The following is a 24462-nucleotide window of genomic DNA, read 5'->3' on the forward strand; positions in this document are numbered from 1 at the left end:
GCACTCTTGTAAACTCCAGTGCTGATGATTCAAATTTCAGTTTAGGCGAGATGCGCAGGCGTGAGAGGAATGCAAATGACTGGTCGTCTGGTATACAGACTAGCATGATGGAGTAACCTATAAATAGCTTGCTTTAAAACTCGCACTCTTTGCGGCGGCTGTGATCTCTGAACCGAATTCTGTGGCACAACAGTCCCTCTGACGTCTCTCAATCTCTGCCAAATAACAGTCTTAACGAATGGTTATTACCCTTAGTCGAATTTATACTGGTTGTTGGGTAACACCTCCCGTACTGTGAAACCTCTGGCACAGTTTTAAGATCATACACTAAGACACATTCAAAATTTGAGATACTTCGATTTGAGATCGTCCACATTCTAGCATTCCAATAATTCTTTCTTTCAAAAACATGTCCTTTTGGCATCTTTGTGCCATCCTTCGGCCTTTTTCATCATTTAACTCATTCCTCCGTACAGTATGTAACCTCCCTGATATCCGTATGGCCCTGAAACAGTTTTATTCTCTTTCTGACGTGCGCACATGTTTTGCACATGCGGACGTTGACTGAAATGTTTTGCCATATGTACACTGTTTCAACCTCAGACAATGATTCTCCAAAACTGATTTTGAACAATTCAACTAAAATTTACTCACGTTCTTTATATGTTACGATTTATGCTTAACTTTTTGACACCAGTGTGTTTGCTGAATTGTGAAACGATGAACTTGATGTAAATTTGGATAATTTTATGGATATTTTGTAATTAGTACAAATATAGCGATTACACGAGTAAAATATAATACTTTTATTCTCTTTTATCGTCAGCGAAAGAAACAAGATATTATAAACATCATGTTGCTTAAAAAATTAAGATGAACTCAGTACGCCCGCGGATTTTAGAAACATTGTCATAGAAGAAAAAGTATGTCTCTTCATCAAAGAAGCAAGTTAATTAAAAAACGACATTACACCTTAATACATTACACCTAACCTTTAAAAATTATGTTACTTATTTTGAAGAAACTGTTTTTTTTTAGTAAATGCGAATATTAAAATAGTTCAAAGATTTTAATGATTCATATTCTTCCGATTCTGTTGTCTGATAATTTAGCTATTTTATGCACTGAATACACGCAAGATGTTTATTAATATTTTGCACATTTTTATTCTTAATGACAAAAGAAAAATTGCAGTATGAAACAGAATAATTTTCTGTAGCATACTGGAAAATTACATTGCTTCATTTCTTAACAACAGCAGGTTTAATTCTATATCTATTCGAGTAACACATTCATTTAACATGAGATGTTAATCAGAAACAATTAATTTCAGTATGAAACTAGAAAAGTCTGTTCAATAATATTATTTCAACAAAGTAGGCAGTTGCATTTAGTCGTTTCTAAAGAATGGACAGCGTGCTGCTGCATCGATTCGAATTTCACATCCATTCAACATGGGATTTTCAATGATTGTCTGAACTAAATGTGCATACTCATCTGGCTTCCCTAATCTCTGAGGAAAAGGTATGCTTTTTGTTATTACCTTTATATCTTCCTCCGGAACAACATTAACAAGTGGAGTATCAAAGCTCCCTGAAAAGTTTTAAATGAGAAGTATTATCATTAACTTAAGTAAATGACTATTAAAAATTGAAAATATTCACTAATTGAGAACAGTATATGAAAAGATAGAACATTACAAACATTTAATCATTTAAAAACGTTAAATAATTTACAGATCGAAAACGTTTACAGATTAAAAAGAAAAATTACGGAATATAACCTTACAAACTGGAGAAAGTTACAGGATACGAAATAAAAAAAAAAAATTGCTGGAATTTATAAAATGTTGAAAATTAATATTTTGCTCTTCATTTGGTTTCAAATTGAAATATTCAATGCTGACAATAAAATCGGCTATGAAGAATAAAGATATGACTGCAAGTTAGAATAAAAAGCTCACCTTTTATCTTTTGGTGCAAATTGTATGTATTCTTTTCTAGTGCGGTTAATTCTCTTATTATTTCGGGCAGAAACATGAGGTGAAGGAGTTTATAAAGATTAAGGCTTAAAAAACGTTTCTTCACAGTATCTGTATAGTATAATTTTTGTACGGATATAAATTGCACTGCATATCTCTGAGCTCATATTAGTTTAAAGAAAAGGAAAATGTCAGAAAAAGTAAGTCAGAAAAGAAAAATATCCATTGCAGTTTTTACATACTTCCTTTTGCCATTTCAAAATTACATATTTTGAAAAATTCGATTAGAATACCATGAATTAAAATGAACTTATTGATATTTTTAGTTTGTAGTCGCAAAATAATTAAAAAGATAAACGGAAATTTGAAAAGTAAAGTTATCTCTGCAACCTTCCTCGTTTAAGTCAATTCACATCTAGACACGAGCCCTTCCCTAAAGAGAATAATTCCTGTTTGAAACTATAGAGTTCCGACGGAACACTTCCTCTTCTCATGCCGACTAGCACAGGCACATCACAGAATTAGACAAATTACGAATGGAATTAAGTTTCGAAGATATGTGATAAATAATCCAGCATTGCATCATAAAATCAACAATAGTGTCAAACACTTTTCGGAAAAAGACTAAGATATTTGTAAGCAATAATTGTAAAGAAAGTCTTTATTTTAGCGTGCATACTGAACAACAATTGCATGAAAATATTTTTGGAAAGACAACACAGAAACTCCTTAGGATGCTTCATTGATTAACATATTGGGACAGTACCATATGGTAAAGTCCTGATGTTTCACAAACTCATTGTTGTCCTGTGCTGTATCTAGTAAGCTCATAGAACGAAACTTAACATTACAGAATAGAAACGGATACGAAGTTTCGAATGTTGCTGGCAGACCGTGATGATTGCGCCTCAAAAGATATAATTGGTACCACTTCAAGAAATTTGTTTTCTTGTTATGACTGATTAATACGCTTAGATATTAATCTAAGCGTATTTTGAAATATTTACAAGAATGGAATAAAACTGAGATTTTATATGAAATAAATGGATCCACGGCATGCCCGGCAGCAATACTGCCTCGTTCAAGTACATGTAATCAGCTTAAATAAACAGTTATTCCACTTAAGTTCATCTTATCCACCTACAAGCATAGTTTCCCTAGCACTGGCGTTATTGTCCATCATTGTGTACTGCAGAGATCTGGGGGGGGGAAGAGGGCTTTACTGCTTCAAATGCAGCAATGAGTCGCTGAAAAGCAAGTAGGATGTAAGAACACACTTGGATTGGTCTAGTTTATTTGGTTACAGGGAAGAACACGAGGACTATCTGCTTAAGGGAAAGAATAACTTTGTGGAGAACTTTCTAAGGGAAATTGGCTCGTATATACGCTACATACAAGATTCTTCAACTTCCAGGATGCTGCAATTTCACCGTTAGACCGCCTGCGGGCTGAACACGCTTGGAAAATTTGATTAATTAAGCTCTGTTTTAAGAATAATTAACTTTTTTTAACCTTTAAGCACTCATTTTATTATACAAATACTGGAATTTACAAGAATCATACAGTCGATCCTTCATGCATGTTAGTCCAAGTTCTGCATGGGCTTAAAATTTTATTCAAAAGAAATGGAAGTACAATATATAAGCCTAAAATTCTGTGGATGGGGCTAAATGCCTATACTTGCAGTAACATTCAGTGCATTTACGTAAGTTCATTCTTCCTACACATTCTACTGTGCGCCATATGATGGCAAGAATTTTTTTTTTTTTTTCAAATGCATGAAAATGTTTTGAGAAATTTTTAATACTTACCATTCCGTTTCCATATTCTGTGATAATGTTAAGTTAATATAGTAATGTGATGCAATAAGTGCAATAATTGTCTAAAACGACGGGAAAATTATAATCTATAACATAATTTCAAATTATGTAATCTACAGTCCACTAATGAAAAACTCTTCTGAGTTCATGTTACACTATGCAATTTTATTCAACCAAAAATACTTATCTCTACCTTTATGACGAAAATATTAATAGGTTAAGACGCGCTCGCCTTTATAAAATCGCTTTCACAGCATACTGTAGAAAACCTAATACCTTAAAAAAAAAAAAAAAAAAAAAAAAAAAAAAAAAAAAAAAAATCGAAACTTCTGAGTAAAGCGATGTTTAATTTAAAGAAAAAGTACTCTCCTTGATTAAACTTTGCTTAGGAATATAAAGTTAGCAACTTCCAGCAAAATATTATAAAGCCGATAATGAATAAAATACGGTAACTTGCTTCAGTTTGAAAAGGGAAAGCTTCTTTCCAATAATGCCAATGTTGGTTATATTAGACTGACTCGGCCAACACTTGCCAAAGCCAACCAAATATACACAACACTGTATTAATCTTTGTTTTTTCCCGAAGAATTAATACATTTTTTGTTTTGACTAAAGACTGTATACCTGGTTAGATGTACATATAGATATCTAAAATGTTTATATGAAATGAGATTTTCATACAAAGGACTGTAACTCTCGAGCTATGGATCTAGTTTTGCGACAATGGCATCAAGAAAGCGAGCGATATTATTTTCAAAACAATCATCAGCTGAACAGCGACAGGCATTGCCAGTTTATCTTATCTATCCAGTTAATTGTGAGTCCACAAATTAAGCTTGTTAACTCAGTGACAGCGACAGCCTTGTTGAGAAGAGAAATGGAGTTGTCCCGATATTAATTACAGGTTATTTGTCTCTAAAATGCGAATACTGCTATGCTCTTTCATTTGCTGCTGAGGAAGAATGTATAGGACATAATTGAGTTCAACATTGCGAAGGTAAACTTTGTATCCAACCTATTATGTTCTAGCAGTCAAACAAAAGTTGATACTTCCTTGTTAAAACTATCACCACACTTAGTCTCAATATTTGGCAGACTTAAATGCCCGATTTGCAACATGTCAGAGGATTACACATCGATCGCGTTAGGAAACAATTAGCCAAATATTTGTTTCTGGGCAATAATCCGTAAAATGTATTTAAAAGAAATTGTGTACAATTTTACGATACTGTATTTGTTTTGGATCATTTCCTGCATCAAATTAAAAAATTTTTAGTTAGCATGGAAAAAACGTAGTTTTTTATACTCCCTCTATCCCATAATTTTAATAGCAAAAAAAAAAAATAAATAAATACTGAACGTAACATTTACTATCAAAACACTAAATAAAATTAAACAATAAATTAAAAATAACGCCTAATTTTTGTTTTGAGTGTTCAAATATTTTCTGGATTTTGCACGTTGCTGCATTTTGAACATTTAAATACGATCTTTCGGTTGCGAAGCTTTGCTCTGCTTGTATACGTGAATTTAAATTTACTGGAGCCATCGTTATTTAATTCTTCTAATATGACTCGCTGAAGTGAAAGAAACGTATTATCCAGTATGTCGGAAGAACTACACTCATGTTCATAAATTAAGAATAATTCGGAGTCACGCGGAGATCGAACTCTAAAATAAATATATCACCTGTAAAATCACTACACACATCTTCAAGAATCATATGCAAATTTCAGGAAGTAACCAGATGCCACCGATGATACGTCACAATGACGAGAGTGTAAGAGAGTGATATATAAGGAATACAGGCAAAGAAGTAAAATTGTTTCCAGGCGCTTTATAAGCATTTCAGTGCAATAACCGAATAGTTATGACACAAAGACACATTTGGATGATTTTCTACGTGGTAGAATTATCGGCCGTCTGGAATGTGGGCGTACCCAACTGGAAGTATCAGACGAACTTGGAATTGCCCAGAGTGTCATCTCCAGGCTTTGCAACGATTCCAAGATGATGGTAATGTGAGTAGACGTTACAGCACAGGTCGCCCCAGAGTTACAACGCCGAATGAGGACCGGTATTTGGAAGTTACTGCCAAAAGAAACAGGCGGAGCACAGCCTCAGACCTGTCTCCTCAGCTCTCTTCAGCCACTGGTACGACAATTTCAAGGCAGACCGTGTACAGACACTTAGGGCAGATTGGTCTATATGCTCGTAGACCTGTCAGATGCGTTCCATTTACTACAATTCACTGTCGCCTGCGGTTAGCCTGGAGGAGAGCATGCATTGTGGACACCGCAACAGTGGGCTTGTGTGATGCTTTCCGACGAGTCCAGGTTTAGCTTGCAGTCTGATTCTCGCCGGACATTCATATGGAGAGCTCCAGGTACTCGTTACCACCAAGAAAACATCAGTGAACGACACCGTTACGGTGGTGCAGGAGTGCTCGTTTGAGGTGGAATTATTCTGGGTTTCAGAACTGACCTGCATGTTCAAATTGGAACCATGACAAGCCAAATCTATCAGGATGCCATTCTGGAACAACATGTACGTTTGTTTCGGGGCGACATGGGCGCACAATTTGTGTTTATGGATGACAACGCTCGTCCTCACCGTGCAAACATCGTAAGCGAATGCCTTCAATCGGAGGATATCACCCGTATGGACTGGCCAGCATTCTCACCGGACTTGATTCCAGTAGAGCACGTGTGGGATATGCTTGGCCGACGAGTTGCAGCCCATCAACCTCCTCCTACATGTCTACCAGAACTTCGGAGAGCATTGCTTTTTGAGTGGTGTAATATCCCCCAAGATCAGATCGATAATTTGATACTCAGCATGCCTAGGCATTGTACGGACTGTATTGCATGGTCTGGGAGACATACAATGTATTAACAATCATACCAACCATGTAATATATATATATATATATTGTTAATAGGGTGTTTTTTTTTTTAATTTGCTGGAGGGAGAAAAATTGCTAATTTTTTTTATAATATCAAACATATAACATCTTTTTTGCTCTTTACCTTTTGTTTAATAAATAAGCTTTTTGTTTTGCTTCTAACTCTTCCTTTGCCTGATTTTGCATTATCCTTAATTTATGGACATGAGTGTATTAACATAGCCTTTATACTGGTGTGCAAAAGTTAAGGACGAGACAGTTTTTTCAATATAACTTTGTACAAAAGCTTTCCAAATCAACACATTTAATACCGTAAGATCCCCAATACGTAAGGACATGAGTAATGTAAGCAACACTTACTAAAAGAGAAATCAGAGGGATAAAAAGAAGCGTTATTGAAAAAGTAGCATGGAGCGCAATGCGACTGAAGGCCGAAACATCCCTGTGATGGGTGTCCAGCAAGAAACATCCGGTCTTTAATAGGGGATAAGAACCCCCCTGACTGCTAGGCAGGTTTCACAGCGTCTGCCCATGCTGAGAATGAGGGTGTCAATGAGTTGTTGAGGCATTGCTGCCCATTCGTCTTGCAGCGCCAATCGAAGCTCCGGAATCGTTACTGGTGGTAAGGTACGAGCTGCCAAACGTCTGCCTAGAAAATCCCATACATGCTCGATGGGATTGAGATCCGGAGATCGTGCCGGCCAATCCATACGTTCAATATCCTCACTCTCTAAGAGCTGTTCGGCAGCTACTGTGCGATGACATGGTGCATTGTCGTCCATGAAAAGGAACTGCGGACCCATAGCGCCTCTAAAAAGACACACATATGGAAGAAGAATCTCGTTACAATAACGGGTCCCGTTGACTGAACCTGCGTCGAAGATGTGAAGGTCTGTACGACTACCAAGCATGATGCCTCCCCAAACGAGAACACCGCCACCTCCATACCTGTCCCTTTCAATGATGTTCGAGGGATGATTGCGGCTTCCCCGCTCTCTCCAGATGAGTATGCGATGAGAATCGCTACTCAGACTGAATCTGCTCCCATCTGTAAAGAGTACTCGTCCCCATTCATTGTCTCTCCAATTCCGGTGTTCCCGGCACCACAGAGAACGCCTTCTCCGATGGGCAGGCGTTAGAGGTACACACCGTACAGGGCGTCGTGCAAACAGACCACCACCGTGCAGTCTTCTGGCCACGGTAAAACGCGATATCGGTCGTCCAGTCGCCTGTGTCGCGTGTCTGGCGATTTCTCCCGCTGTCTGCCGCCTGTTTCTTCTGGCCTGTAAGGCAATATACCGGTCATCTGCGGGTGTGGTTCCTCGTGGACGACCACTACTAAACCCCCGGATAGCTGTTCCTGTAGTTTGAAATTGTCTCCAAAGTCGTGAAACGATGCTGTGAGCAATTCCGAACTCTGCAGCCACACTTGCCACACTGCAGCCTTCCTCCAACTTCCCAATGATTCGACCTCGGGTAAAAGCATCCAGATGTCGTCTAACAGATTGATTATTCGCCATTTCTCGCTGAGGCAGCAACTCGTTGTGATTTTAACTGCTATACGGCGTGCAATCTCTTTGCCAGAAATACTGATCTTACACCGACAACATGCTTTATACTACTCAGACACTCCCCCATTACGTCTACCTGCATATCTGCGCATGTGCTACCGTACATCACCTTACTTAATCTCCTGATTGGTCTTTCTGTCCGCTCTACCTCTTCGTTCATCTGATATGCTAATTTTTCGACTTCGTCCTTAATTTTTGCACACCAGTGTACTTACTGTCTCTATGGTGCATCTTCTGCTAAGAGGAATATGTCTTAAGTTTTTCCTGTTTTTCTTCATAATCTTTGCATTAACCTACACAGTTTTGTTTCTTCAAAGGATCAGCATTAGCATAAGATTCACTCTGACAATTGATTTCGGACGCACATTTCCAAATTCTTGTAATTGCGTTCATGATGTAATTGGATTCTTGAACTTTTAGTTTTCTTTTGATGCATCAAGAACTAAAAAATCGCAACTCGATTTTTGCTTGAAAACTCTCTTCTTTTTCACTTTTATAATTAATTGATATTCAGCTGAAATAAAACAATTATTTTTATCAGCGGATGAAATTAGAAAAAAAATTATAATTCTTAATAATTAGATTAACCTTGTAGAGACATTAGGATTTTTTGGAACAAGAGAGATTAAAAAATTAGCAACGCCTTCGCCGGGAATCGAACCACCGACCTCTGAAATACCGGCTCAGTGGGCTGACTACGACACCACGAAGGCACTCTAGGAAAGCGGGAGGAAATACCTTATAACCTAAAAACTGAAAGATGTGTCAAAAAAATTACAGATGTTATGAAACGTTGATTTTGATTGAAGTGTTCGAAATTTTGGCCTACAATATAACTTACAGCTGCAGTTGCAAATAAAAATATTCAGTTGCTACTATTATTATGGGAGAGAGGGAGTACCTCAAATAAATACAAGAAAATTTAGGCATAGTAGAACGCTTCTTAATCTAAGCATTAGAGAATTATCAATTTTTAATTTTAGAAGCTATGAATAAATTGAAAATAACCTGGAGATATGGTAACGACGCGAATTCCTTCACTTTCTAAATCTCTGGCCAACGGAAGAGTCATTCCAATTAATCCCGCTTTGCTAGCACCATAAGCTGATACACCTGGCATGCCATCAAAGGCAGCTAAGCTTGAAGTGTTAATAATGACACCCTTCTGCCCATCTTGATCAGGCCGGTTTTTTGCCATTAGCCCAACAGCAAGACGTATGACGTTGAATGAACCAGCGAGATTAACCTAAAAAAGATAATAAAACATTGTTTAGTCATTTGAATTCAAACCTGGCATTAATAAAAGAGCTGAAATATGAAAATTTTTCAGATTAACAATATTTTCTGTGTACAAGCTATAAAACGTGTCATATTCCAAATTTAATCTACTGAGTAATATATTTTAGTTTATGACTTGGCAAAGTTCGGGAGCACAAGACTTTCAATAACTACATTCTTCTTTTTGGAAGGGAGTTTAGTAAAATATAGATTTTATATGAAGATAAAATAAATGTTTTTTAATAGGAAGTTGGTTATCCATATACAACTGAAAATTATAAGAATTATTTTTTTAAAACATATTAAAGCTAATAATATTTCTAAAGCACTTTAAGCAAATATTTATATTTATTCTACGGTTAAATAAACTATTTTATTAGAAAACAAGATGGAAATTTTATTAAAATTTTAGGATACTAAGCCGCAGATTTGTAGTCTTAAAATATGGCAAATTTCAACATGATTAATAAGCGAGACATTCAAGTAATATCCTTTAACTCTTTCACGACTACCAGTTATATCCGGTATCTAATAAATGCTTCATACTGACTATCGTCGGTTACATGCGGCAGCCACAAAATCTGAAAAGAAAAAAAGGCAATTAGCCAAAGAGACTAATTCTGAAAGCTGTGATGAATCATATCTAAGAACGACTCGTTGGAGAAAAGGTGATTAACTGTTCTGATATACAGAAGAGAATCTGAAGATGCGGGTGATGTCAATGTACGAAATACCAACCGGTTATAATTTGTCAGTCTAATGAAAATGAGTTTCGCTGTTGTAAAAGGGTTAAAAATGGCGCAAAATCAGAACTTAATTTCCAAAGATAGAAGTGTCGGAACACTATGAAAGACCATTATGAAAGAAAAATAAATAAATAAAAATAAAAACTAGAAAATAACTAAATAATTAAAACTCCATAAAATGTAAAGCGATAGATGAAAGTTTAATAAATTTTTTAATTAATGATAAATAAAAAAATAATGAAATAAAATATTGTACCTCGTCTTATTTGGGGCTCTGGCTGAATTTAAGCTCTGAATATAAGTAATAAAATAAACTATTTCGAGGCATGATAAAAACAAAGATCATTCGTTTTCCAGCACGCCAATGAAGAAAGTTAAACTAAATTTCACTAATGAGAACGCTCTTACGTTATAATGTGTGAGGAAATTTTAGCGGAGGATGCGTAGATATGAAGAGAAAGAGAGAAGCTTCCAGCACTTTCTGAACAGAATCCCTTGTTGCTTGAGTTCTCTACTGTCAAACAAAATATGACAGGGAGGAAAACATTTTCCCGAATTCGATGGTTAGCTGAGAACAAAGTAACTAATGACACCTCCCCATTTGGTTATTTCGTTTGAAAATGACTGCAAGTGCTGTTTTCCATGGGATGATACTAGTGTTATAATGAAAATTATCAATTTCCATGGGATGATACTAGTGTATAATGAAATGATACTAGTGTTACATGAAAACACTAGTAACATATGATACTAGTGTTATAATGAAAATAAAAAATTGGGGGGGGGTTGCAACCAATTTACAAATAACTCATTTATATTAATTAAATATAAGCCAAAAACTTTCCAATTTTAAAACAGTCTTCATTCAGCAATTAATTCAAACTACAAGTCTAATCCTCCTTGATGTTTTCAGCTAACAGATAATTTTTTTTTTTTTTTTTTGAGTTCTAGTACTTAGTAAAAGGTTTAAGATCTCAGTTTGCGAATTTATCTTTCTTTACTATTTCGGCAATTTAAGTATTAAATATCTTTCTGAAAAAAATTAAATTTTTGTTCGAAAAAAGCTAATTTACCGATGCATGAAACACAATGAATTTTATGTCACATGTACTAGCAAATTAATTTTAATTTATTGTTACTGATATAAAGAAATCGGATAATTCAGGTATTACCAAATTTCTTTATGTCGTATTTTGCAAAATATTTTACTTTCGAAAAAATCAACAAACAGATTATTTGGATTTTTTACTTCAAATAAAAAATACTTACGCTTATGATTTTCATAAAATCTTCTAAAGGATGCGGAACCTCTTTTTTGAAATCATATACTGGTATGTATTTAAGTATTGCAGCACAGTTTACTACAGCATCTAATTTGTGGAATTTTTCTTTCGTTATTCTTAAAGCTTCTTGGACATCACTTTCTTTCGAGATCTGTGAATAAAAGAGTAATAAACAGAATATTAATAATAGCTTAATTGCAACATGACTAAGAAAAGTGCGCAGGATGCAATTTCTTTAAATGCAAAAACAGTCTTCAAAGTTTGCTTCATCATAGAATTTATGAATTTGATTTTACAAACAATGTAAATTTTATATTTAGAAAAAGAAAAAAAAAATGTATCAATGTCCAAAGATGGCAAGATTCTCACTCGAAATGATGATTTTTAAAATTAGAGATAGTCCTGTAAGGTTTTTATTGAGCTTGATCGTCAGCATCGAAATCAAGTAAAGATATGTTATGCCAATCATAGACAATGAATGATATGGGAAAAATATGCATAGTTGTTTTACTACTGGAACTTCCACCCATATTCCTTCAGCTAATGTACACTGAATTACAAATGCTTTCTCTTAGAATGCTCTAATGAAATAATACGAGAATATTGGGCAAAGTTAATCGAAAGGTTTTTCCACAATATAGAAAAATGAAGTTTCTTAGACTAAAAATTATTCTGAATCAGCAATTCAGTAAGTTGTACTAACAATTAGTTAGTTTTAAGCTAAATTCTATCGTATTGTTTTTGGCTACTTGCGATAATCGCTTAGATTGCAATATTTATGCAAACTGAATGGCAAACAACATAAAAGTTTAAAAAAGAATATTATTCCTAATCGGAGCTTACATGGCGTTCTTGCCTTCTTGCGCCTAACTCCTCAACAATAACTGTGGAGCAGACATTGAGGTTTATTAGTTATGCTTATTAATATGTTTAAGAAGTAGGTTATATTGGAATCGACTCAGGTGCTGTACGTTTGGATGCAGGTTATTGTTGGAGCAATTAAAACCATCGCTGTCAAGGTAAAGGACCTGCAGTGTATGTTTCTGCAAGAGAAGATCAATAATCATGGTTTACCTTACTATTTTAAATTTTGTAAAATTGATCAAGAGGGTTAATAAAGTTTTGATTTGAATTTTTACTTGAGTTCTAGGCTATATAGTTAAAACTTCTATAAATAGTCGTTTGGTAATAAGGCTACGTTATTTCTCATCACAGAAATTGTAACTCTATTAAAATTTTTCATTTCGTCAAAAGACTTTATGCAGATTGAGATACATGGAAACTAGTAGTCCCATTCAATTTCCTACACATATACTGTTATTTTATACGGCTAGGGAGGCAACGTTACTCGCGTCCGTAGCATTCCTTAAGCTACACGTACTTCCTTAGTAATGCTGAATGGGTACCAACTTTGCAGCCGAGATCCTATTCTAATTATTGTTCATCCGGACTGCTACGTTCATGAGGTGTAAGCAGGATTCGCTGCACATTATGCAGTGGAATGTAGACAGACTTACTTAATCTAAAAGAACCGAACTTTTGAAGATTTTAAATGATAAAAAGGTTGATATCTTTATTATTACGCAGGCAATCAGAGTGCAGACGGGTATGGAAAGATTTTCCTTCCCTGACTCTCTCTCTCTCAGTATATATATATATATATATTTTAAAAAACATGTATATACGTAAAAAAGCAAATTTAAAGTAAAATAATTTAAAATGTGCAAACATATAAAAAATTTAATTTTCGAACTAATCTACAATATCATTTAAATTCAGATAGCATAAGTAAATCAAGTACAAAACCAAACCATGAAAATAAATTCACCAATTTAGCAAATTAAAATTAATCTAAAAAATTTTTTTTTTTAAATGCATAAGTGAATGACTGTTGAGCAGGCAGGAGACAGACTTATCAAGTGGAAGTTGCCTCCAAAACCTAACTCTTCAATCATTCAATTCGTGTTTCGTCATTCATGACGGCAAGGGTAAAAGTCAAAACCAAAAGTAAAGAGTGAAGAATGTCCAAAAAGAAATACCAATAAAGTGGTACCTTTAGAAATTAGCAATTAAAAATTAAAGTTCTAAAGGGAAAATACCAATGAAGTTTTTTAAGAAATAAGCAATGTAAAGTCTAGTATTAAATTAAACTTTTTAAAAAATAATTAATTTTTTTAAAAAATTAATTTTTCAGAAAAATTAATTTATAAACCAATGCATTTAAGAAATCCTTGTCTATAGAAACCTCCCCGACACGAATATGCATATCAATAAAAAGAAACTAAAAAGGAACTAGACAAAATTTATATTAACCAATAAGAAACAAAAAGAACTAATTCATAATTTATAAAAAATAAATATATACTGAAAAATATAATTTCATATATGAAATACTTAAATACTACATAAAAAATACTTAAAAAATACTTAAAGCAAGTAAATAGTAAGTTTTAATTCTAACTTACCTACTATATTAGCGTTGGGGTCTGCAAAAGTATTTCCAAAATGATGTAAGTGTGTTCTGCAAATTATATAGATGGCGCTTATGTAAGTAAAGTTGAGTGCCAAGCTGCATTCTTTGTTTTATTAAAAATTTTTTGTAAACTTTAAGATTAAAAAATTAAAATAATATAAATCTAGAAAAAAATTAAATATCCTAAAAGTATGTAATTCAAGTTTTAATTTTAACTGATTAACTATTTATGGTAGGGAGTTTAGTAGCTGAGCCAATCAAGAGATGTAAGTATGTTTTACAAATACCATAAAAAGAGTACTAATTGAAGTCAAGTAAAGTTAAGTGGTTATTGTGAATTAATAAATGTAAACTTGTTTGTAATGTGAAATGTGTGTTCTGTTGCATAATTGTGTAAATATTGCAAATAATAATATTAATTAAAAAATTTTTTATGAAAATTGCAAATAATTTTTTAATTTAAAAAAGTTTTAAAGTAAAATTTAAAATTAAAAAAAAGTCTTAAAATGTCTTAAAAGAATTCCCCAAATTTTTTAAGTAAAAATTGTTTGAAATTAATTCCTTAAACAATTTTTTAAAAAAAATTTCCAAAAATTTCCTAGAAATCTTCCAAAAATTCCTTAAAAAAGTTAAAAGCAATATGCAGCTTGGCACTCAACTTTACTTACATAAGCGCCATCTATATAATTTGCAGAACACACTTACATCACTTTGGAAATACTTTTGCAGACCCCAACGCTAATATAGTAGGTAAGTTAGAATTAAAACTTACTATTTACTTGCTTTAAGTATTTTTTAAGTATTTTTTATGAAGTATTTAAGTATTTCATATATGAAATTATATTTTTAAGTATATATTTACTTTTTATAAATTATGAATTAGTTCTTTTTGTTTCTTATTGGTTAATATAAATTTTGTCTAGTTCCTTTTTATTGATATGCATATTCGTGTCGGGGAGGTTTCTGTAGACAAGGCTTTCTTAAATGCATTGGTTTATAAATTAATTTTTCTGAAAAATTAATTTTTTAAAAAAATTAATTATTTTTTAAAAAGTTTAATTTAATACTAGACTTTACATTGCTTATTTCTCAAAAAACTTCATTGGTATTTTCCTTTTAGAACTTTAATTTTAATTGCTAATTTCTAAAGGCACCACTTTATTGGTATTTCTTTTTGGACATTCTTCACTCTTTACATTTGGTTTTGACTTTTACCCTTGCCCTCATGAATGACGAAACACGAACTGAATGATTGAAGAGTTAGGTTTGGAGGCAACTTCCACTTGATAAGTCTGTCTCCTGCCTGCTCAACAGTCATTCACTTATGCATTTAAAAAAAATTTTTTTTAGATTAATTTTAATTTGCTAAATTGGTGAATTTATTTTCATGGTTTCGTTTTGCGATTGATTTACTTATGCTCTCTGAATTTAAATAATATTGTAGATTAGTTTGTAGCGTTGCGCGCCTCCAACTTGCACGCAACCAAGAGGTGACTGTGAAAACTGGATAAAAGACAGAGTCTTGTTAAGGGTTTAAGTCCCTTTTTATTCAACGTAATAAATTACAAGTGCGTGCTCTTGACGCTCACAAACTGCGCCAGCAATATATATATATATATATATATCTTTGAGAAAGGAAACAAAGTAGCTAGTTATATTCTGGTTGGTGTCAGTACACTATTACTTTCAGCTTTGAAACTGTAAAACCCATAGCTCATACAGATGATCAAGTTGAATTTTCTAAGCTAATTTTCTGGTTGAATAATTGCCATTTTAAATTATTCTGTTTAATATCCACCCATGAACAATCCAAACCTTGATTTAATTAACATCAGCAGAAGGATTATTGTAATTGGTGACTTCAATGCGCATTCCTAAAATTGGGTCTATAGTGACAGAGACCTGGCAGGAGATGCTGAAAACTTTTTGTTCTCTAACGTGGAGCTTGTATTCGATAAACGAGATCACCCTACATTCTTACATTGTAGTGGAGCTCCTAGTAACCCAGATCGTCTGTTGGTTTCCATAGATATTAGGTACATTACGCACAGAACTGTTATTGAAGACTGCAGTTGTAGACACTGTATGGTTCTGGTTCGGATTCTCATGGAAAAAAGATAGATTTCAACCAACACCCTGATAAAATGATTACTGGCATTAACAATATTATTATTAATGCCGCCAAGAGGTTAGCAGAAGGTTTTCCGTTGTTTTTTGACTGACTTCCTAACAGATCTTAAGAAGAATTGTGACGAACTCCCCGACAGAGCTAAAAAAACCAGCGATCCCCAGCTTACGAGGGACTAGCGAAGAAGCTCTACAGTCCTGAAAAGAAAAATAAATAAGGCTAAGAGAAATAAATAAAAATAAATAAGGCCTTTGAGGAATTTATATTTAACGTAAATTAAAAAGTTTTTAAAGGCTTATAAATTGAACAATATATGAACAAGCTCTGTTTAAAAAATTGTAAAAATACAAAGGATCCAATGAAATTAAACAGCAAATTTATATGTAATGATGGTTGTATTGCTGACGCCTTTGCAAAACATTTGCTTCAAAGCAAAGGAAATCAGGTTACATGAAAAAACTAGATAGAGATTTTAAAAGCTAGTACTATTTTTGGCTAGAGCTTCAGCGACTCGGCTGCAGAATTGTGTAATGCTAAGTTTACAGAATGTTAGCTAGAGTTGGCTGTTTTCCAGCTGACGGAGGATAAATTTTCAGAACTCGATTTTTTTTCTTAGAGTTTATTCATCATACCAGAAAAAAGGCGAAAAAGACGCTTTTGAAGTTTTTTATAATAAAATATGGTTTGGAACTAACATTGTTTCATCCTTGTGAAAAAAGGCCGCAATCATCCCTTTGTTAAAGAAAGATGAAAAAGCATCCGACTTAGTTACAGGCCGATCTCTCTGATTTGTACCTTTACAAAGTTAATGGAGAGACTTGTCATAAGCAAGCTACGATAGCATCTTTAGCCAAAGGGCCTTCTACACCCTGTGCAAGCTGATTTTAGGAAAAACCGATCTACTGGAGAACATGTAACCAATTTTCATGGAGCATTAAAAACTATCTTGATAACAGCAGTATCGTAGAACCTTTTTTGGGGGATTTTAAAAGTGCATATGATTCCGTCTGGGAAACAAAGCTCCTATACGAATTAGCCACTAGACATCTATCAGGAAATATGCTTCAGTGATTCAGTGATTTTCTTGGCCTTATAAATTCCCGTTATGACAGAAAGAAATCTAGCTTCAGGGCACTACATACCGGCCTTCCTCAGGGATTTGTGTCAAGTTGCTTACTGTTTGGCGTGTATGTTGATGACCTAATATGCTCCCTGGTTGAAGAGAATACTGAAGTACTTACATATGCAGACAATCTAGTCCTTTGGCCATCTAGTCCTAAATACAAATCTAAATAAAAACTTAAAAAGTTCCTAAACAGAGCCATGTCAAATCTTTAATACACAAAAATCAGTTTATAAAACTTCTTCTTAAAAACTTGAATAGCTTTCTACGATTATATTCAAATTCTTTGGTTGAATTGTCGGACAGAGTTATATTCAAGGCTGATACTCTGACAGAAGTTTTTCAGCCTTCGCTATTCAGTAAAAGAACGTGTAGTGAATCAATTGTATAACCTTGTGATTATACAGATTATTCATCTCATCTATCAAAGAATAAAAAAAATGTGATGCTTCTTGTTTGTTTTGTTTCAGTATTATTGCTTCTCAAGTTCTGATTTCTGAATGGAAGTTTCGCATCAAGATTTCACATCATTAGGTTTTTTTCAAGGTTTAGATATTTTCTTCATATAAGACTACTAGTAAATCTTTCCTTTGCAACCACACATCTTGGAGAAAATGAACATCGGATAAAACCAACTGATAACGAAATTTTAAGATATTTTACTTGTCTTCGAATGCAATTTCAAAAAAAAAAAAAAAAAAAAAAAAAAAAAAAACTGAAGAAAAACGTTTCATGTTTCAATAGTTTAGAACTGCATTATTTTCATTATCAAAAAATGAACGTGAGTGATGCTTCAGAATATCTAAAAATGGGGCTAAGTAATTTACACTGTGATATACATTTTGTGTACAGATTTGATTACTTATTGATTATTAATTATCAAAAAGAAATACCTTCAGTTACGAACTTTTGAAAGAACAATAATCTCTATGTTTAGGAGTTCATTTATATATGACTAGCATTTTTCGAAGTTGAAATTTAATAAGAAAAGAACCGGACTGACCAATAAGCATCTACAATTTTCGATGAAGATAGTTATTGACTGTAATAAATAATAATTCTAATGAAACTTTAGCAACATTTTTTATCTAATCAGATATAGAGAATATATATAAATTCGGTGCCTTAAAGTTCACTGTACCGAGGTTCGACTGTACTTCGTTGACAAGCGTGGCTGCCAGTGGCGAATGTTTGGCTTTCTTAAGTGAAATCTTAGGATCAAACAGACTTTCAAAAAATGAGGAAAAAATTCTTGACTCATTCTAAACAATTTAACCTCTCCGGGAATCTTTGCATTCGGAATATCTGATTGGTTTACTTATGCGAAAAACTAAACAAATTTCCGCAGAAAATGTCCGCGTATATCGGGGTGTGGTTTTTAGCGGGTTAAACCAACGTGGGGAGGAGTTCGTTTCTCGGAAAAGTTTCTTCTAGTATCAAGCACTTTTAGGCATGATAACTCCATTAGAATTGACGGAACAGAGAATGTTCGATTACGAACATCCCGATGAAGCTCTATAGTCCAGAAGAGCAGTTTGAGCTTTAGTCCATTTAGAGCACAAATATATTTCTCAACGAAACACCAGTTTTAATAGCTAGCATGGTGAGTATTTATTGCAGTTTTCTTAGGATCCTAAAAAAATATATAGAAGATGGTTAGCAGAACACTGCACAAATCTCCAGTTTACTTTAATGCGTTTAATGAAAGCTGAGAAAAGAGTAAACATTTTTCTGTCTAATACCAAAGCTGAAGACTAATATCTTAGAATTGTTCAGCTTAAGAGAATCTTATTTCCTGTGAGGGAGAACAGATCAGAAGTTTTTTTTTTTACAATCCATAGGTTCCATATATACATTTTACAAGATACTTATCTTGATACATGAATATCTACTGATATTTTTACAATTCTGGTATCAATAACTGCAACAGAGAGACCTTCTAAGCTGAAATTGATAAAAACGTCTTTTTAATTTTTTGAGATAATTCACGAAGAAAAATTAAATTCCTTTGAATTTGTGTTTATATAAAAAAAGATTAAATCATTACAATATGGTAACATCATCTACGTTTTATGAAAAACGCAGATTTATAGTTTTCTTTTATAATAACTTCTAAATATTTAAAATTTTATGTTTTAATTACTAATTAAAGCTTGCTGTTGTTTCAAATATTAATATATTTAACTTATAAGAAGGTCTGACTGCATTTATCTCCTAGGACTCTCCAGCTGCTATTCCTGTGTCTAAATAAATACAACTTTCCAAATGAAAAATCCTATAAAATAAAAACTTCATGCATCTTAAAATATTCGTTACATAATTATAATTGTTACAATAACAGCAAAAGAATTTTGGTATGCTTATGAGAAAACAATGCTATAAAAGGGCTATGTTATAAAAGTTTGGTAATATTATTCAAAATTTCTTTCTCCAAAGAAAAGTATCAAATTTTTCAAATTTTTTCAATCTGTCCATTCACACGATTCTTTGATAGCATAAAACATAAGGTGATAGCATATTTACTTTTCTTGATGTCATAAAATTCAAATATGATATATTTTAAGTAGAAATCCTGTGTATCCATATTGCTGCGATATTAAAATGCAAAAAATCTCCAAAAATTTCATTGTAAACTGAAATAATTATTTTTCAATTAAATCAAATTGTAAATGCTTACATCAGTAGGCACAAAAATGCAGTTTTCTCCAAGTTCGTCAGCAACGTTTTGCCCGTTCGAAGATGGCAAGTCACATATTACTACACTTGCTCCAATTCTCACCAGTCGCTCGGCTGTGCCTTTTCCAAGTCCTCCTGCTCCACCAGTAACAAGGACCACTAAGCCCTTCAAATAGCCAATTTAAATTAAAACGATAGAATAAATTACAGTTATCAGAAACAGGATACAGATATTTAACGAAAATACATAGAAGAAAAGCTAAAATTATGAGATTAAATTTCAGATACCTAAAAAGAATTTAAAATGCCCACTTAAGCAAAAAATTCAACGAAACATTGAACTAAAAAAATTTTGGACAGTGCGTCTGAACCCGAAATTAACAAATTTATAACACATACCTTAAATTCATTCATTTAATGGCAGCTAAATTATTCAATGTTTGATTTTAAAATTTAAGAAAAAATTGAAGGTTAAACTAATATATTCGAAAAGTGCTAACTAATTTGTCAAATAAATTTTATGACACAAAAGGATCTGCTTCAGAAGTTAATGGATTTAGAATTATAATTGTGGGAAAACTAATATATATGTAGGAGTTAAAGTACATTCTCTGTCCTAGGATAATTCAAAGTTGCATGAAAAAAGAAAAAACTAAACATAAGCAATTTAAAAGTAAAAGTTTGAGAGGGAACTATGCATTTATGCACTTTTGCATTATTTTCAATTGTTTGCATGGTTTGTTGATTAAGGCAATGTAGGCGAACGCTATCGACCTAAGGCGAGGAAATGAAGGACTCGTATTCACATAGTATAATTGTATGTATTCACATATGAAGGACTTGTAAGGGAAACTGACTTGTATTCACATTACAATCCCTTCTCCGATACTTGAACCCAAATCGAACTGGCACTGTTCAAAGATCTTAACCAGGCCACCAGTAGATCCAACTTAAAATTTTCACAAAAAAAAAAACTAGTTTCTAAGCTAGAAGCTAACATTTTCGAAAGGCATTAAATCTCAGTTTTATAAGGCTATTATTATTTTGCATAGATTTGTCATGCATGTATTTGTCATGAAAAAAACTTCATTTCTACTTCATGAAAAATTTTATGAAAACTTGAAGTAAAAAGGTTGTAGGTTACGTTAGGTTATTTGAATATAGAAAAGCACGTGTGAGTTATCTACTTAGTATAAGCAATGCCTTTGTGAAAGACCTTTCTAAAGTAAACTACCTTGTGTCCTCGTTACATATTAAAAAAAATAATTATTTTTAAATAAATAAGAGTAAATGCTTCAGCAATATTTTGCCCATTTGAAGATAGCAAGTCACATATTACTATATTAAGGGTTTTGTATAATGTATTTTATAATGTAAACATTTTGTATAATGTATTACATTAAACATTTTGTAGGTATTTGAACCTGAAATTTCAATATATTATTTTATTTAGTTAGTTTAGTTTTCTCATTTAAACTATTATTTCAAGCTAGTCGACGAGTCCCCTCAATAACAAGAAGGTTGTCTTCAATGGGAACTTTTTAGAGGAACATCAAATCTTTCCCAACAGTAGCAGCGTCTCACCATTTATGCAAAATGGCCTTTTGTGTAGCCATTGCTTATATATATTATGCTAAATAACGCTGAGATTCGTCCTATGTTTAAGGATATCTAAACAAAAGATAAATTTTAAATAAGATATAATTAGATAAATAAATTATTTATTATCTAATTATAATCTTATCGCATTTAGATAAATTTTAAACAAATATGCTTATTCTCATTACATTATGTCTATTTTAGCCACATAATTCTTTTATGCCAGTATGTGGCGTATTTTAAAAATTAATTACCTGATATTCAAAGTGTTCAGACATCATATTCAAAGGTATCTTTGCTGCAATGCGTATACTTAAATGTTCTGAATATGTTATTATATCATTAGAAATGGTTTAATTAAATTTTAAAATTCTTGTATACTTTAAAACAGGGTTTCTTAAACTTTTTTCTGTCGCGATCCTTTTTTATCACTGAAAATTTTTCGCAACGTCCAGGACCCCATTATATTTATAACTTTTGTGGGAACCCATAAGCATTGCGCAAATCCAACACAAGCGTGTGTGAAACTGTCAATTGTTTCACTTGTACTGTAATATACTACTGCAGGTTTAGGTCATAAACTTTAATTGCTAATTTTAAGACATAAAACAATGTGAAAATTTTAAATAAGTAACAGACGAAATGACAACGTCACGTGCAAAGCAAGTAAAATGAACGTTTCTACTTTAAAAAATATTCTACGAAACGTTTTACTTTTTTCTTTGTGTGTATTGTCTTATCTTTATCTATTTTCAAATACATTGTGTAATAATATTTGGTCATTGTAAAATTATTATAATAAGAAATATCAAAACTGTTAAAGCCAGTTTAAGAAACGCTGCTTTAAAATTATCTGTTCAAGCTTTTGTTTATTTCTTGGCAGTGCGCATAGATCAAGAAGCGAAATCATGAGATAATCAGTTTTTTCCTAAAATCAAAATATTTAAGCTAGATTTATTTTAAGAATATATGCTGAGATTTTGCAATTGATAAAAATTCGGATTATTTTCTTTCTAACGTAATAATAAAAATTTTTATAATTATTTATTTGGAAACTTCCACTTCTTATCTAAAAAGGAATTTATATGTGTAATACATGCCATGATAATCTTTCGCTTTACACTGTTTTTGTCAATATTGCATTAGAAATAAGATTTTGAAAATTATTCATTTCGGAAGAACATTATAATAGCTTTTGATCAACAAGATTTTTATCAAATTAAACTAGTATAGTCCTCAATAAAATGTAACTTTAATGTTTCAATGCTTTAACGCGTTATATGCTCCACTGAAAATATTTAATTGCTTTAAATGTACAAATATATATATATTTCATCATTCAAATTTTATCAATCAAAGTTTTACAGTATTACGTATATAAAGTTTTCTCTAGAACTGTCCCCATTATTGATCAAACGCCAAAATCATACGAACTGTCAACCATGTTGAAAACTAATTCTATGGAGTAACAGCATGAGATGATGCTTCGCAGCTGAGCAATGATCAACAAAGAATTTTCCGAGTACTTTTAATAATAGAAAAAACTATAATTTTCTCATACAATTACATATATGTACATATGTATATTATTTGTAGAGAGGACGAAGTTAAACATTTTATTATTCGCACATTAACTCTTAGGGGCGGCCGAGCGGTCGCTGAACACTGGTAGTTCGGTCCGAGGTTCGAATCCCGCGAACGGGCTGGCTGCATGGGCGTTTTCGTGGTTTTCCCCATGTGTAACGTGTATACGAGCCAGTTTCCCTTAGAAAGTCCTCCACGAAAGGCATCCCTCCCCTTAGGCAGATAGCCCTAGTGTGCTTTGCCATAATTAAATACACACACCATTAACTCTTAGGGAACAAATCTAAAACAAATACAAAATTGCTTGTGTTTTATACTCTAACCATCGAATAAGTAGTGAGTCTATGCTTATTATGCCATTTTAATTCTAAACTTGTAATTTTTCTAAGCTTTTAAATTTTAAATATGCTATAATTATTTAAATTACTTTTACATAGTAATAAATCATATATTAAGATAGCACATATTTTACGGAATCAAAATAAAAATTTATGCATCATAATTAGTAAGAATTGCAAAACTGATGAATTTTAAGATTTGAAGAGAAAACTCCGTTTTATAGCAATAAAAATCAAAGCATAATTTAACTCGAGATTATTATTTATTTATATTGCTTTTAAATTAAATTACCACGAAAGTAATTACAGCAAAATTCCATCTCTAAATCCGCAATGTTAGTCATTATACTTGTAAACGTAAAAGTTATATAAATTCTCTCTTTAAAAAAAAAAGCATAAAATATTAAGAGTTCATCAAGTTATAGTCCTAAAATATATTAACTTGGATATATTTCCGTCAAGCCAGACACAGTTAAACAAAATAATTTCATTTAACAGTTTTTACAAACGAAGTTAATTTTATATCGTACAAATGAGACGCAGTTTTCTAGTCTAAAAAAGGAATATATCGGGAAAAATGTATGAAACCAAAGAAAGTTAGTAAATTCATAATAGATGTACTTTAAAATGAAATACGCGAAATTTACTTTTTCAGTAAGTCCTGACTTAAGAAGAGGACTGAATGTTCTCAAATACTTTCATATTATGTATAAAATTAGCATAAAATTTAAGCAAAGCTAGAATAATTTTCGATTATGTTTCTTTACGCTGAGATATAGTTTAATGAATGTTTCTTTCTACCTTACCTTTACATTTCTTATCGTGCTGCTCATAATGATAGACTTGCTCTTCAAAAGGGAAGAGAATTAAAAGATTCACTGAAATATTTATAAGTAGGCGACTAAGATAAGTATTAAGTGATAAAGGATAGATTTGTGTCGTTTTTAACCTTCATAT

At 32.5% G+C, this 24462-nt stretch overlaps 1 protein-coding gene across 1 annotated transcript; it reads right to left on the reverse strand.

The window, feature by feature from the left end:
- Positions 1–1142: 1142 nt before the first annotated feature.
- Positions 1143–24462, reverse strand: LOC118193954 (3-hydroxyacyl-CoA dehydrogenase type-2-like). Its single transcript, XM_035365121.2, has 5 exons — positions 24312–24462; positions 19986–20150; positions 11571–11735; positions 9286–9523; positions 1143–1593 (listed from the first exon to the last, which is right to left on the reverse strand). Exons 1-5 carry the CDS (start codon positions 24336–24338, stop codon positions 1391–1393), a joined length of 798 nt encoding a protein of 265 aa, XP_035221012.1. The 5' UTR covers positions 24339–24462; the 3' UTR covers positions 1143–1390.

Source organism: Stegodyphus dumicola, chromosome 8, assembly GCF_044657685.1.
Source record: "Stegodyphus dumicola isolate Sdum_Otavi_A_Nest chromosome 8, ASM4465768v1".
Taxonomy (NCBI): domain Eukaryota; kingdom Metazoa; phylum Arthropoda; class Arachnida; order Araneae; family Eresidae; genus Stegodyphus; species Stegodyphus dumicola.

Excerpts from the sequence above, each read along its gene's own strand:
- LOC118193954 (XM_035365121.2), bottom strand. The coding sequence starts at position 24,338 with ATGAGCAGCACGATAAGAAATGTAAAG. Across the intron at positions 11,736-19,985 it reads GCATTTTTGTGCCTACTGAT|ATCTCGAAAGAAAGTGATGT; the intron begins GTAAGCATTTAC and ends TTTTATTCACAG. Across the intron at positions 1,594-9,285 it reads CGTCGTTACCATATCTCCAG|GGAGCTTTGATACTCCACTT; the intron begins GTTATTTTCAAT and ends AAAACTTTTCAG.